At 37.8% G+C, this 15474-nt stretch overlaps 1 protein-coding gene across 5 annotated transcripts; it reads left to right on the forward strand.

Annotated features, from left to right (window-relative positions):
• The first annotated feature begins 121 nt into the window (after nucleotides 1-121).
• On the forward strand, nucleotides 122-15134 carry LOC6504505. 5 transcript variants are annotated; one of them, XM_014903990.3, is made up of 11 exons: nucleotides 122-262; nucleotides 1515-1671; nucleotides 2064-2405; nucleotides 9967-10691; nucleotides 10744-10863; nucleotides 11090-11170; nucleotides 12307-12415; nucleotides 12479-12738; nucleotides 13103-13159; nucleotides 13841-14108; nucleotides 14176-15134. In XM_014903990.3, the coding sequence occupies exons 4-11, from the start codon at nucleotides 10067-10069 to the stop codon at nucleotides 14753-14755; spliced, it is 2100 nt and encodes a 699-aa protein (XP_014759476.1). In that variant the 5' UTR covers nucleotides 122-262; nucleotides 1515-1671; nucleotides 2064-2405; nucleotides 9967-10066; the 3' UTR covers nucleotides 14756-15134. The 5 variants fall into 5 exon arrangements, with proteins under 5 accessions (XP_014759476.1, XP_001967037.1, XP_014759479.1 ...); XM_001967001.4 differs by lacking the exon at nucleotides 2064-2405; XM_014903993.3 differs by lacking the exons at nucleotides 2064-2405; nucleotides 13103-13159.
• The last annotated feature ends 340 nt before the right edge of the window (nucleotides 15135-15474 follow it).

Here is a 15474-nt window from a genome sequence, read left to right on the forward strand (position 1 = left end):
TAAAACATTTGTCTTTGTTTTAAGTTTAAAATTTATTTGAAAATTTCTCCAAAGAAAAGCTTTTTGCTGTACCTTTTGTGATTCTCTTTTTTCTTGCATCTGGTCACACCATTAAAAAGCTTTTGGTGTTTTTGGCCGCGCAACCGAATGCCGAATCTGGTCAGACGGAAAGCGAAGTTTGAACGAAACGGACGCGCAGCTGACGCATTAAAATTAAAGAAAACTATCCCCCGTTTTGTTTTTTTTTTGCCGGCATTTTGGCGTAAGTGTACGCGCGCTCCTTTCGCACCCTTTCTCCCATTTCTCTTGCCTCTTACCCTTACCCCTGCTGGTGGTGTTGTTGTTTTCTATTTTTTGTTATTGTTGTTGTTTCGTGTAAGCGACGCGCGCATTTACGGTAAAAATATATCCGTGAATCAAGCGAATGTGCAATTTATTAATAAAAATCGTGTGGAGTGTGTGCAAAGGCGTAATTTAATACACACACCTAGACCGAATCATTATTTTTTTTTATCATTCGGCTATTGTTTGTTCTATTTGTTGTTGTTGTTGTTGGTTTTGTTGCAAGTTTAGAACAAATTGTTTGAAATTTGAATGGAGCGAGCGAGGGAGATGGACGATGATCAGTGATCAGCTGAAGGTGAACCAGTTGTTGTTGTTGTTGATGTTTGTTGTTTTTGTTTCAGCTACCGTTTCAAGTTCAAACCCTTTTGTTTTGCCATCCCTCTTGCACTAAATTTAAAAAAAAAAAATAGTAATTAAAAGTCAAAACAAACACTTAAAAATTTTTTGAAAAACAGGTTTTATTTATGAGAGTTTAAAAAAAGTTGAAATATTGTTCACCATAATAGTTCTACCTAGAACTCTATATTTTTTTATTAGAATTTTGTCTGAAATATTTTTTAAATTAAGAAATATTTTTTTTATAAATTTTCCCCCTCAAAGCCCACTTTTCAAGGTTGTCTTTTGTATCAAATTCAAATAGAGTATCCAATTAAACTTGAGAAGTAACCAAAGTTTTTTCCCTTTGTGCATTTAAATAGTATTAGAGGTCATGACGTCACTAAGCGTGCATTGAACGCGATCGTCGTGACTCACAAAAAAGCATAGAAGCCTCATCGTATTTCTTCTTTTTATTTTTCCTGGTTTTAAGCCCTGACGTCACCTGAGCCAAAATTAGCAATGGCCTAAAGGCCAATAGCAGAATCGTAACGATCGATGACTAAAGTTTACAGGGAAACAAGAGCAAACAACAAACAGAACAGAGAACACCGTTTATCGATAACCTTGTTATCAGTTAGTTGATAGTGGAAAATTGTTCAACCAACAGCCACCCACCTTTCAACCCCTTCCGGCCCCCGACCCCCTATCCCCTGAGTGCTGATAAGATAAGATAAATATTTCGCATTCTTTGTTTCTACATACTTTTTTGCGCCGTGTATCCAATCAGTACTTCTGTGAAAAGTTCTTAGCAAAAAACGTGGTTTTATTGTTATTTGTTTTGTTTTTTATAGAGCAGTGTGGAATAAACCAAATAAAAAACTATACTTAAATAAAAAAAAAATAACAAATTAAGCAAATAAAACCGAAAAGGAAAACCGGTTGCAAGTCAAAATCAAGTGACTAAATAAAACACGTCATTTTCCCAACAATATCTCTAGACAGCAACAGGTGAGTCTCATGTCTAATATCTTCTGTAATTTTTGGCCTTTTTTGCTGGGTTTTTGTGGGTGGAAAGGGGCCATCATCCGCATTCGTTGTACTTTCACCTTTTCGTCGGCGTAATGAGGGTCTATTTATAAATTCCACTCAAGACTTTAAGTCGCGGCTTTTGTTATTTTATTTTTTCCCTTTTTTTTTGGGTTAATTTGTTGTGTTTTTTTGCCAGAAAATTTGTATCTCTATTGTCTATTATATTTCTCGATAAGATACTGACAACAGGTTCAATTATTTAGTAAAATATTGATATATTAAAAAGCTATATAAATGTAGTTAGTATTTTTGAACACTTATGTACCGAGTATCCATAGTTTTTACTTTATTTTTTTTATTTTTTTTTTCAGACTGTTAATAAAAAACTTCAATTTGATCCGCTCATGCACGATTGCTCGATCAAATAAAAGAAGTAATTTTTTTAGGAGAACACTAACGACTCCGAAAGTAAAGAAAAATTAAGAGACGAGAGCCCATTATGCGACTTGTGGTGGAAGCTAGTCGCGAACAACTGCTCCTCAATCTAAATTATAATTAAGATTAAATAAAAGAGATTGGTAAAGTAAAGGAGGAAATAGGAGCTAGAAGTTGTCCTCCTATTCAAATAAAATAAGAGAAGCTCGGTGGATCCGCGACGGTGGATTTGGCGCGTCTATTACCACCGCAAGATAACTTTTTTACTTTGAGGCAAGGTAAAATAAAAATAAAAACAATAAACTAAGTAAATAAGAGTGAGACCTGCCTAGATCGAAGATGAAGGCAGACTTCATCTTACACATTTTTCATTTGTAATTTTTCCCAATCCCTGTTCCAAAACTATCTTAAATAAACTGTCATACAAAATAAAAAATTCGTTCATGTCCACTGTTCCAGGGTAGCAAAAATGTATCATAAACAATTTGGGCTGCTGCATTTGAATTTCAATTTGAATTCGAGACAAGGCCAAGTCACGATAACGATATTGACCTCCATGGAGTTAACCGAACGATTACCCTTGTGGATTAGCAATTTCGTTTGTTTTTTAAGTACTCTGTACAACGAATATATTTTCTACGTTCTTTTTTTGTTGATAACTTTTGTGCTGGTCGGGGTTTATCTAAGTCCATTTCCGTTTCCACTTCCACATGACTGGTTGTTGTCGCGAATTCCCACAATGCTTTTTATTTCATTCGCCTGACCTGCATTTTTCCCCCCAAAACTATTTTCTTGTTTTATTTTTCGGTTTTTGGTTCCAGTCGGTGGAAATTTCAACAAATTTTACGATCCTAAAAACATTTGGTTAACAAAATGTATACAACAAAAAAAAAACTTCGAAGAGAGAGGTCTAGAAATGATCTCACTCTCGGTGGCTGTGCAGAAAAATTTGTTGTTGCTTGTTTGGCATAGTTTTCGTATCCAGTTTTTGCAGTTTGACGCAATTTTGTTGCACTTTTTGGATTTTGTAAAGAATTATTGAATTTTTTCAAATTTCCTTCATTTTGTAGAGATTAATTACAATTTTTTCTGTAAAATTTTCTCAATACATGTCTAGAAGTTCATATTTCTCATAATCCCACACAGAAATAAAGAAAAATAATGATCTCGCATGAATTTTCTTAATTTTTTTCCGGCAAGCAAATTGCCAGAATATTAATTTACATTTACGCGTTGAGTGTCTGGCTAGACACCTTATTTTTTTCGGATATATATTCTTGTATATGTATTATATGGATAGTATATATCGGCGAGACCATCTGCCCATATTATCTGTTCGATCGTGTGGTTCATTCAACTTGGAATGTCTGGGTTGGCCCCCCTTCCTTCCTTGTTTCCTTCTCGGTCAATCGTCCGGCTCTGCATTTAAAAATAATTTCTCACTTTTTTTTTTCCTCGTTCTTCACATTTTGAGTTTAGTTCTTCTATGTTTTCCCGGACTTTTGCATCAAATGGGGCAGTGCCAGTTGCCAGAGGCAATTGTGGTAAATTGATACGAAGTTGTTGGAGTTTTAACCTCATTTGCGATTGACGATAAGCCGCTGCAATTCGAGATGAGCTGAGCCAATTTCTCCGGTTAAACAAACAACATTATTTATCGCACTTTGGGTTGGCACACATATTTATCAGAAAGTTGTTTTGCAATTTAAGATCATGCAGTATGTAACATCACATAGCCTGATTCCCATTAAAAAAATGCAAGCACTTTAATCACATTCTAGAAGGTGTGACCAAAACTGCATATTTTCTGGCTTTAAAGAAATTCTTTAATTTCAGAATCAGAAATCAACGTCCACGATTTCCACCCACTATCCTACATATTTAGGTCACTTAATGACCCCTTAATCAGCCTCTAATCGGTGGCACTCCTGCCACAAAAAACAAAAATGAAAAACCACCCACCACTGACACACTGACTGGCTGCTCCAAGAAAACCCCTTTTGCCAATATATGTTGAATGGGGTTGGTTTTTTTCTCCGTTTCTTCTATTAAGAATTTGTGAACTGCATTTTCTATGTGTGTTCCGTGGCCATAAAACTGTCCGACTGTATTGCCCATATTGCCAAGTCGCTGTAATTTATGGGGCACAAACCCAAGTCTCCACCAAAAACACCACCCAACAAGCGCATGGTGTTTTTTTTTTTAGAAGAGTGGGGAGGAAAAAAGGGGAGTTGAACTTTGGCTCGCTAATTCCAAGACGGCTTTTTCTTTTCAAGAGTCCATTCGGGTTTACCCATTAAATGCAGTTGGGGGTATATAAGTTACAAGGGTTGTTTGGAGCTCTAAATATAACATACTATGTTTTTCGAAGCATATTACACTTAAAAGGAAAATCCAATCAAAATTATATACCATCTTAATTTGTATTTAACCCCAAATTAATACAGGGTATCAAAAAGTTGTATATATCCCTTAGAAAAAATATAGAAAACTTTATCTTTGCGTGCGCAAAGTAGATAAAAAGAATGCGACATGAAATCGGGGGTACTGGGCTATACTCAGGGGTCGCCATGCAATTGGTCATTCTCAAGGGATAAAATAGAACCCACGCAATGCATCAAGTATTGATCGGCGGGCTAATTGATCAAATGAGCCAATCATAAAGAAAAATACCAACTGACGCATGCCACTTGTGATGAAACTATTGCCTCAGCCGGCGATTTCTAGAGTTCTCTCAACGCCCACAAGAGAAAAAAAAAACAAAAAAAGAGATATAATAGAGCATCTGACGAAAGATTTTGTCTGCTGGGGGGAGACACTAGATAAATCTTGATATCTCGAATAAATATTTTTACAATTTACCCAAGAATAACCAGACAATCTGGCGACATTTCTAAAATGGAACTACAAGAACTATATGGAAAACTAAAAAAGAAAATAACCAGATAATAGTTTCTATTCAAGTCTAATATATTTATCACTTTAAGTGTTTTTCTCGAATGTCTCAAGCTCAGATTGTTTTGTTTTGAAGGTCAGCTCTCGAGTTCTCGGCTACTCGACTTGTTTTTTTGATTGCCGATTTAAATATTTATCAAGAAAGTGCCTCAAACATTACGTCAGAAATGAATATATATCGAATGACGTCATGGTTCAGAAATCATTTTGGTTCGGGGGTCCTCTTGAGATCTCTGATACGAACTCAATTAATCGAAATGTAAAAACGATTCCCAGAGACCCACTAAATGTCGTTTATTTATGCAAATTGTAATTGAATTCATATTCTAATTCGATTGGCAGTTAAAGTTCAGGGAAAGAATAAATAATTTGATTTGTTAAGAAGTAGAATCAGAATCGAAAAATGAAATAAAATAGAATAGAGAAATATAATACTTTATAATCTTAAAAATCTATCCTAGTATAACCCAAAATTCATCACACCTTTCCGTATATTTATGCAAAAACATTTTTTGTTTATTGATTTTCTTAAATACAAGTATCGCTTAATATATTGCACAATTTTTCAACCTCTATAGAGTTCGAAGAACCGGCATGAAATAGAATGAAAACAAAAAAATTAAAAATACAAAAAGCAGCCAAAATATTGCTACAAGAATTTTGAAAATTGTTTTATAAACAAGCCGGCAATTGAGGCATTATCTATATTAAGGCTGAGTGAGAAATAATTTCCGAAACAACCTTGACATGAAGACGGCGATGGCGGCGGCGTTATGAAAATGTCCAGAAGCATAAATTTAGAACTTGCGAAAGATATATGGAAATGTATATCTTAATTTTGAGTTTCTCAATCAAGATAGGAACAGGAAAAAAATAACATATATGTTCTTAACTAGAAAATTAATGAGGTTACTTGGGTGAAAAAACAAAGGGAAAAAACTAAACAAACAAAGTTCGTTTGTTGATTGTCAATTAACCATTAAATCAAGAAGGCACGTTCGTCGCCCTTTCCTTCCTGAATGAGTCACTATATATACACATATATATTGGGTTTGTCTCTGACAAATCGGTTAAATAACTTTGACTTTGAGGCACAACGTTCACAGCTAATTAAGGCAATACGAAAATTAACTCAAATTATGCGGTAATTAGCTGTTGTTATTTCTTTGTAGATAACCCAAATAGATATTGTATTTTTTGCAAATTAGGTTTAAAAATAAAGTACAGGCAACAAGCTTCTACAATTGTAATAGTATATCTTTTTCTAAGATATTTTTTAGATATTTTTTTGTACTTCCACTTCCTTTGGTGCAAATTTGTGGCCCCCACGCAGAGTGAAAAACAGGAAACTTCTAACATAAAGGTGTCTCTCTATATGTTTAAAGTTTTCTTGTGTGGGCTGGTTTTGCTTCATTTCAGTCCACGCCTCACTAAAAAACACTGCACTGAGAAAAATAACACCCTTGAGGTCATACATTAATTAAGAGTATAACCCTATCCCTAAAAAACAAATCAACTTTCCAAAGGGTATCTGAAAAAAAAAAGGAAAAACCCCCCAACGGAAATTACCTTTAATTTTCCTCCTTCTAATTTGTATTTTTTTTTCTTGTCCAGCCAAATATGAAATTTGATTTTGTTTGTGTGATATTTTGTTTTGTTTTTTGTTATTAGACACGTGACTGGGGCTCTGTCAACCGTAAAGAGAGAAGAGTTTTCACCGAAGGGACCGTAGTGGCCCTTCGTCCCTTAGCCATCTGAAAGCCAGACCCCCCGGCTGTTACGCATCGCCAGCCACTTGCCATAGGAATTTTTCACTCCAGACGACGACGCCCCAAAAGATCGGCGAACTATAAAAAAAATGAGGGGAAAAAAACACACACACATATTGCCCAAACGGAAGTGAAGAAATGCATTTTTATGAGGGAGTGGTCCTCTGCCATCCATATTGGGTGCAATTTTTTGTTTTTAGTTGTCAGACGTTTTTGTTTTAATTGAAATTGCAGACGGCAAATAATTTCCGGCCATGAAATTCGAGTGCACCCTTTCAAAAATTGACAAGGGAATAAAGTGGTAGGAGCGCGTTCTTTAATCTAATTAGGTAAATGGAATATGATGAGTGGAATATGTCTCATTTTCGTCAAGGGACTTACATTTCGATAATCGCTGTCAAGTGGGTAATTCTCAAACCAACGGGGAGACGTACTTACAATAATTATAAAAAATCAGAGAGTTTGTGAAATGGAAAGGGCCATCCCTATTAGCTTCAAAACCATGTCTATATCTTTCCAATTTCCATCCGATCCAATTCAGCCAGTTTCCGCTTAATTAAAGCCTATTAAGGCACCTTTAAGGATCTTACATCGACTCCCCCTATATGGACCAGAACTATGTCTATATCTTGGCCAATTCGTATCCGATTCTTGAAAGGAATACCTTAAAAGATTTGTGAAAGGATTCTCCGTTCTGCATCAAAATGTAGAAACAAAATATTTTTTAGATATTTTCTCAAATTTCCTGGAGGGTCCCCTTCAAAATTTCGATATCTGCATGGGAAGCTCCATTTGACCCCGATCGGAGGCTATATCTTCGCCAATTCCCATCCGATTCCTATGAGGGATACCTTAAAAGATTCGTGGAAGGATTCTCCGTCGATCTGCATCAATATCTGGAAACAAAATATTTTTTAGATTTTTTCTCAAATTTCCTGGGGAATCCCCTTCAAAATTTCGATATCTGCATGGAGCCCCATTTGACCCCGATCGAAGGCTATATCTTTGCCAATTCGTATCCGATTCTTGAAAGGAATACCTTAAAAGATTCGTGGAAGGATTCTTCATCGATCTGCATCAAAATCTGGAAACAAAATATTTTTTATATTTTTTCTCAAATTTCCTGGAGGGTCCCCTTCAAAATTTCGATATCTGCATGGGAGCCCCATTTGACCCCGATCGAAGGCTATATCTTCGCCAATTCGTATCCGATTCCTAAGAGGGATACCTTAAAAGATTTGTGGAAGGATTCTCCATCGATCTGCATCAAAATCTGGAAACAAAATATTTTTTAGATTTTTTCTCGAATTTCCTGGGGGATCCCCTTCAAAATTTCGATATCTGCATGGGAGCCCCATTTGACCCCGATCGGAGGCTATATCTTTGCCAATTCTTATCCGATTCTTGAAAGGAATACCTTAACAGATTCGTGGAAGGATTCTCCATCGATCTGCATCAAAATCTGGAAACAAAATATTTTTTAGATTTTTTCTCGAATTTCCTGGGGGATCCCCTTCAAAATTTCGATATCTGCATGGGAGCCCCATTTGACCCCGATCGGAGGCTATATCTTTGCCAATTCTTATCCGATTCTTGAAAGGAATACCTTAAAAGATTCGTGGAAGGATTCTCCATCGATCTGCATCAAAATCTGAAAAATAAATATTTTTTAAATTTTTTGTTAGTTTTTCTGAGGTTGTGCCCTATGTGGGCCAGAGCGATGTCTATAACTTTGTAATTAATGCAATTCAATTCATTCAACCCTAATTGTGGATCGGAACTCCCTTGCTGTAAAAGTGCGCCATGGCGCTCTTCTGTCTGTCCTAGAATTCCAGGAAGTGGCATTTGAAAAATGTAAATTTTCATTTGGCCTGCATTTTGTGCGCTCCTTGTGCGTTTCTTTTGTCCATTCGGTTCATTCGCCTCTCTGGCCTTTCCTCTGGGGCTTTTCTTTTCCTTTTGAACCACGGCCCACCTCTCTGAGGTCGTGTTTGTCCTATGCAAATTTAGAAACCGCCCCCCTGGAAAGGACTCTGGGGCATGCCAACCCCCCTGTGTCCTTTCGAGTTCAAAAACCTTTTTGGTGGCTGTTTCGGTTTGGTGACATTTGGCCGGAAGTTGACTTTTGCCTTTAATTGCTCTACGGGGGTGTAGGCAGGTTGTGATCACCCGAATTACAGCACCCCCTTTTGGACTACGCCCATGGTTGTCATGCACTTGCCGTAACCAAGTTTTTACCCTATTGATTTTCCTGTTCTTGCGTTTTGTTTTGTTTTGGTTCGGTTGGGTTCTTTTTATTGTTATTATTTTGTTGACCGAAAAAACCGAGTCACTGGGTCGCAGTAAGCCGCCAGAAAAGGGGGTTGCAGTGGCAGCTGAGAGGGGGGGGCGCTGAGGGGTTGGATTTATGACACCAATTATTTATGAATTCTAAATTTGTTTGGAACATTGCCAGCGAGACAGACAGACAGGCAGTCAGAGTCGGAGAGTCGCAAAAGAAGCCCCCGAAAAGTAGACCCCCAATCAGGCAGGGGCGTCTCTGGAGGGGGATGGTTGAGCGCCCAGGTAACATTTGATACGCCCAGAGAGGGGAGGGAGTGTCGGAATATGAAAAAATGAAAAATACCAGTGACTTGACTAAAAATAAATATACTGTGGGAGAAATAATGGTATTTGAGAAGATTTTGGGAATAATATCTTAATTAATTTGAAGTTCTAGTTCAAGTATATAAATTGAATGGAATAATTGAAAGATTATGGAAATGGAAAGTTTTTGAAATATATATTTTCCATTTTAAAACAAAAAAAATATATATCTTTAAACATTTTTCTTTTATTCTGATTCTATCTTTGCTTTTAAAATGGTAATGGAATATTATCTTTAAAAACAAACTTTACAAGTGGATAGTTTGTAAAGTCCTTGAAATATTTGTTTCTAGACGTATTTTTCAATTAGCTATGAATATAGGTTTACGGTATGTCTTTTGAACTATTTTCTAATTTATTTATAATATGTTTGTGACTTGTGGAACCCTTTTAGGGGCCCACTGTAGCCCCTGTGCTCCACTATCCCAGAGACCCTAATGACAGTCAACTTTTGCTTTTCTTTCGACAGCAAGTTTTGGGCTCAAGGACGTCACCGGAGCAGCGGTATCGGTATCGGATTGAAGGAGTAAGAGGAGCAGACGGAGCAAGAGGTGTAGGACAGAAGGAGCATGTCGGAGCGCAGGAGTCACATACAGATGGCGCCACCGCCGCCGCCCCCCAAGCCAAACAAATCGCAATCGCAGACGACAGCCAATGGAAACGGAAATGCCAATGGAAACGGAATCCTGCCGAACGGCAATAATAGCTACAACGGCAGTAAAAGTGTCGCAGTCCCCGGACCCGGACTAGATAGACAGCAACAGCAACAGCTACAGAAACAGGATACCCCGAATCCGAATCAGAAGTCGAGCACCGTTTCAAGGAGCCAGACGCCACCACGGACAGAGCAGGTTGTGATGACTCCGCGTGGCAAGACCGCAAATAGTACGGTTATTCTCATCGAACGGAAGTTGGTCGATGAGATCAATGATCGGGTCCATGTGGCTGGCGGTGATCACACCGGTATCATTATCAACAAGGACACCGTTGCTGGCCAGAAGAGTGCCAGCAAAGCGGCCGCCTTATCCTTGGAGTTCCGGGTCTTTTTGGTCAGCGCCAATACGGGCAAGCATTCCCAGGAGTCGAGGACATTGCGTTTCTGGTTCCGTGATTGGCTGACCAATGACGAGAAGCAGGCTCACATTGCCCAGGACTTCTTCAAGGAGCTAGTTAGTCCACAGGACTTTCCAAGAGGTGAGTTCTAAAGGATTTCTTATATTCTATATCTTATCCTGTTTCTTTTCAGATTATGTTGGTTTCATTAAGAAGATAATGAAACTCCTTCAGCATGGCTATTCGGAGATCCAATCCATTGAAATTGAGCTGCGAATTTTGGAAGAAACCTCGGCACCTCCATCGCGACCACGTGAGTATTATGTATTTGATACCCGGTACTTCCCAAGAGTACTCTCCCTTCTCTTCCCTTCATAATTATGTCCAAGAACTTGATTTTAATATTTAATATAAAGAAAAATATTAAAATAAAGTTTTAAAGTATTGAAATATTTATTAAAATATATACAAATTATGTATGATATATGTATGATGCTCCTCTGGGTACGGTGCGTTTGGTATTCTGGTTCGGAGATCAGCCCGGGATGGTTACATCATTTATTGTTATGGCGATTGCAACCGGAAGTACGAGGAGGCGCTGCTCGCGCAGCGGAAGACAGGTGACGGCGACCACTTGATGAAGGCCATTTGGCTGGACATGTACACCGAACAGCTGAGCGCCAGGCGGAAGTGATAAGCCCGACTCACCCACCACTTCCTCCTACCACCTAGCCAGCGCTTCTTCCGCTCTCTCCTTCCTCCAAAACAAAACAATTCAAAACTAATCATCTAATCCGCTCCAACGAGTTCCACCTTTGCCTCTTTTTTTGTTTCGTTTTTTTGTTTATTGTTGTTTGTTATTGTTGTTTTCTTCCTCGAATTCGTACTAATGCACGCACTACAAATCACAAAAGATTCTAAATTAATATCAAAAACATTCTGCACTTCTAAAAAAAAACAAAGAATTGTAAAATTATAAATTAATAAATTAAATTAAATTAATAAAATAAAGGTTTGAAAAGTGCTCAGGTTCTTGAATGGCTTGCAAACTGCAGAGGTTCTTGGTGTGATTCTAAAACTTTGTAGGTTTTTTAAATGGCTTGCAAACTGTACAACCTTTTAGGTTCTTAAATGGCTTGCAAACTGTATAGGTTCTTCGTGTGATTCTAAAACTTTGTAGGTTCTTAAATGGCTTTAAAACTGTTGAAACAAATTTTTAGATTTAAACTTTAAAGAATTAAGAATCTTGAATGAAAAAGCTCTGCGTATTTATTTTTTTATTAATCTCTAAATGCTTAAAAAAGCCCAGAAATATTTAAAGAAATAGATTTTCAATTTAAATGAGTTTAAATGTACTCCTAGTCCTCTTAAATCTCAAAACCTCTTTAAATTATTCCCCAAAACTATATAAAAAGGACTTTAAGGACGAGTTGTCGCTTGCCGAGTTCATCGCCTTGCCATTGCAATTACCGCTCCCCTCCCGAATGCCACGCCCACTGCAATGACACCTTAAGTGTCCAATTTGTCTGCTGTCTGCGATTAAAATATGCTGCTTGAGCATTTAATTGACTGTTTTTGAAGAGTTTTTTTTTGTAAATGTGTGAGTGTACTAACAGACACCGCCTAACCAGCCACGCCCACCGCTCAGAGTAGATGTGATTGCCTCGCTAACCAAAAACGATATCCTGACAGAACAAAATTTAATAAAAATTTCTACTTTTCTGACATTAATTTATTTTTTATTTTATTTCTTTAGTTTCACTGGAGGAATCGCAGTTTGAATCTCCACCCTTGACCCAGGAAAAAGTGCTGGAGTTAATTGAACAGGCCTATCCCAATCCCGTATCGCCCGAAGATCTGGCCAAGTAAGTTTATTTATTCAAAAAAATTTAGAAACATTTTTAAAAAATTTGTAATTACTTTTTCAGGGACTATGGTTGGACTGAACAGGATGTCCTGCTGGTGATTCAGTCCCTGCAGGAACGCGGCCTCATCAAGCTGATGGAGTACAATGCCTACACCCGCATCCACCACGAGGACAAGGAGATCAAGGTCGTCAAGCAAATGCCAACAATCGCCTCCAACAAGCAGCCCACCATCGCCATCATTACGGCTCAGTATTGCGAAAAACTCGCCGTTGATGCCATGCTGGAAAATAAGGAAACATTTGTCCGATACACCACAGTCGGTAGGTTGAAGTGATCAATGAAATCGATTAATTTCGATATATCGAACTTTTCTCGATTAATTTTTCCCGAAAAAAAGAAACTTAAAACTTTAACTAATCCACCTAACTCTCTTTTTCTCTCTCTCTTTCCCAACAAAACATATTTTATTCTGTTCCCTAACCTATCTACACCGATGGCCAAAAAAATATATACAAATATATACCACACCTCACCATGAAAAATCCGAATGAATTACCGAATGAATTTGCATAAAATTTTGTTGATTGTTCGCTTGCCTGCAAAAAAATCATATACCTCCCAAAAAAAAACATGATACAAAAAAACCACCTGAATGCTATCCGATTCCTACCCCCCTTATAACAGATTCCGATCCCACTCTAACGAACTCACTCAGAAAGTCCAAAAAGAAACGAAGATTTGGTAAGCCAATGTCCAGAAAGCACAATCTAAAAACGTTCGCACCCATAAATAATCACTAACAGGTTCATAACTACAAATTTTATTACTCCAGCAAGGTCACACTGTCTTGTATATAAACCAGTGTGCCCTTGCATATCAACCATTTGTCGGAAATGTATCTATTGAGTGAAGACTGTACCACAATGAATTGCCATAAACTTGCTTAGAAAAAGTTATGAACTTGGCCTAGAATAATTTGATTTCGTGTCTTTTATTTTGTTGTGTTTTCTACGTCTGTGTCTGTGTGTGTTTGGTTTGTGTTTGGTTTCGTCATCAGTTTGTTTTATTTGTTTGTTGTTATGGTAAAAGGATTCGTTTGGGTCTAAGAGTTGGGTCTAAGGGGCAACATGACCTTTATTATTTGTACAGACATGTAACTATCACTGTGAGAGGGATTTGATTACATCCGTCACGCACTGGGCTCATCAAATGGTTAAGCATTAACTAATATTTATAAATATAAACATTTATTTATATAAATAGACGGATGTAACTAAGATGGGTCATAAAAATAGAGTTTTTAAAGTAAAAATTCTTATTTTTATGGAACCAAATCCTTTGTAAATTGATGTCCTAAATATAAACCTTATTTTAATATATTTTATTTAAACTTTTAACCTTTTATTTCTTATATAATCTTAGGCGAATCGAATGTGTATACCCTGGGAAATATCGGGGCGCACAGGATCGTGAGCACCAAGCTTCCATCGGTGGGCAGCACCAGGGAGGCGATGACGGCGACGGGAAACACCACTACCCGGCTATTGGGCACATTCCAGAAGGTGGACTTTGTCTTTATTGTGGGCGTGGCCGGAGGCGTGCCCCACTATACGGATTACAAGAAGCACGTACGATTGGGCGATGTTGTGATCTCGTATGTAGACAAGCAAAGGGCATTGATTAGCAACAGGTAAGGAATAATAATTTATATTTAATTTTAATTTAATATTTATTAATTATTATTTTATATTTTATAGCAAGGAGAAGCCTTACGTTTATTTGTACAAGAGCGGCGAGGATGTGAAGACCTATTTCCCGATCAACGACTCCCTGCAGCAGATCGCCGAGAGCCTGCAGGCCAATATGCAGGTGAAGCGGCCCTGGGAGAACTATCTCAGCCAGGCCCAGAAGACCCTCGCCCAGAAGACCGAGAGCGACTTCAATCGGCCGGACAGCAAAACGGACAAGCTCTTCATGAACATTGGCAACAACGAGGTGATCGAGGTGGCCCATCCCATCGCCGCCGACGAAGTGGACGGTGTGCCGCGTCTGCGCCTCCATCTGGGACCTATCGGCTCTGGACGGGATCTGGTGAGGAGCGATGATCTGCGCACGCAATTCGCCAGGAAGTACGGCCTGCTGGCCACCGACGTGGAGATGAGCTCCGTGCTGGACAGCATCATTGGCAACTGCCGGGAGAGCTTCATCCTGGTGAAGGGTATTGCCGATTACAAGGACGGTACCTCGACAAGGAAGTGGCAGAATTTCGCGGCCCTTTCGGCGGCGTCGGTCGTCAAGTCCGTGATCTGCGGCATGGATGCGCCGACGAACGTTTAAGGGGGGCCTGCATTTGGATACCGTATCCACCGATTCCCTCATTCCTCAGCCCGTAATCCTCTAGCGTTTTAATTGATTTTAACAAAGTCTAATTTTTTTATCTATTTTTTTTTGTATTCCTCTAAGAATCGGGCATGGAAGGGAAAGTGGTGGGGGATTGTTTAAGTAAAAAACCAAAATGTGCATAGATTGCATTATATATTGTATGTTCGCGTAATATTGTATTAAATAATTTCTTGTTATTTATTTTGTTATAACTTTTGTACTACAAACAATCTAATTTACACACACAAACACACACACACACAACGTATATAAAACACATATATACAACCGTAAATAAATAAATAAATCAAGCAACTAAGTTTGCAAATAGAAATTGTGGAGTTTAAATATTTTAAATACGAAAATAATTCAAATTTGAATTCAAACATAGGTGGCGCGCCAAAGTTCTCGTTTTCCCAAACGCGTTAGCCCATTTTCTCTCTTTAGAGTTATGGGCAGCACTTTTCGTTATCAGAAAAAAGCTAAAGCCTAAAAGCTGCGGCTAGAAATCTATATATATATATTTAAGTACATAGTATTATAATTTAAATATTGACTTCTAGTTTTTATTATAGAAATATATCATATTTACTTTTTAAACTTTGCCATGAAATGTATTGGCTAGCTATTGAGCTTATAAAATATTTTACAAAGTAAAGCTTAGCCTTTAATAA

Source organism: Drosophila ananassae, chromosome XR (assembly GCF_017639315.1).
Source record: "Drosophila ananassae strain 14024-0371.13 chromosome XR, ASM1763931v2, whole genome shotgun sequence".
Taxonomy (NCBI): domain Eukaryota; kingdom Metazoa; phylum Arthropoda; class Insecta; order Diptera; family Drosophilidae; genus Drosophila; species Drosophila ananassae.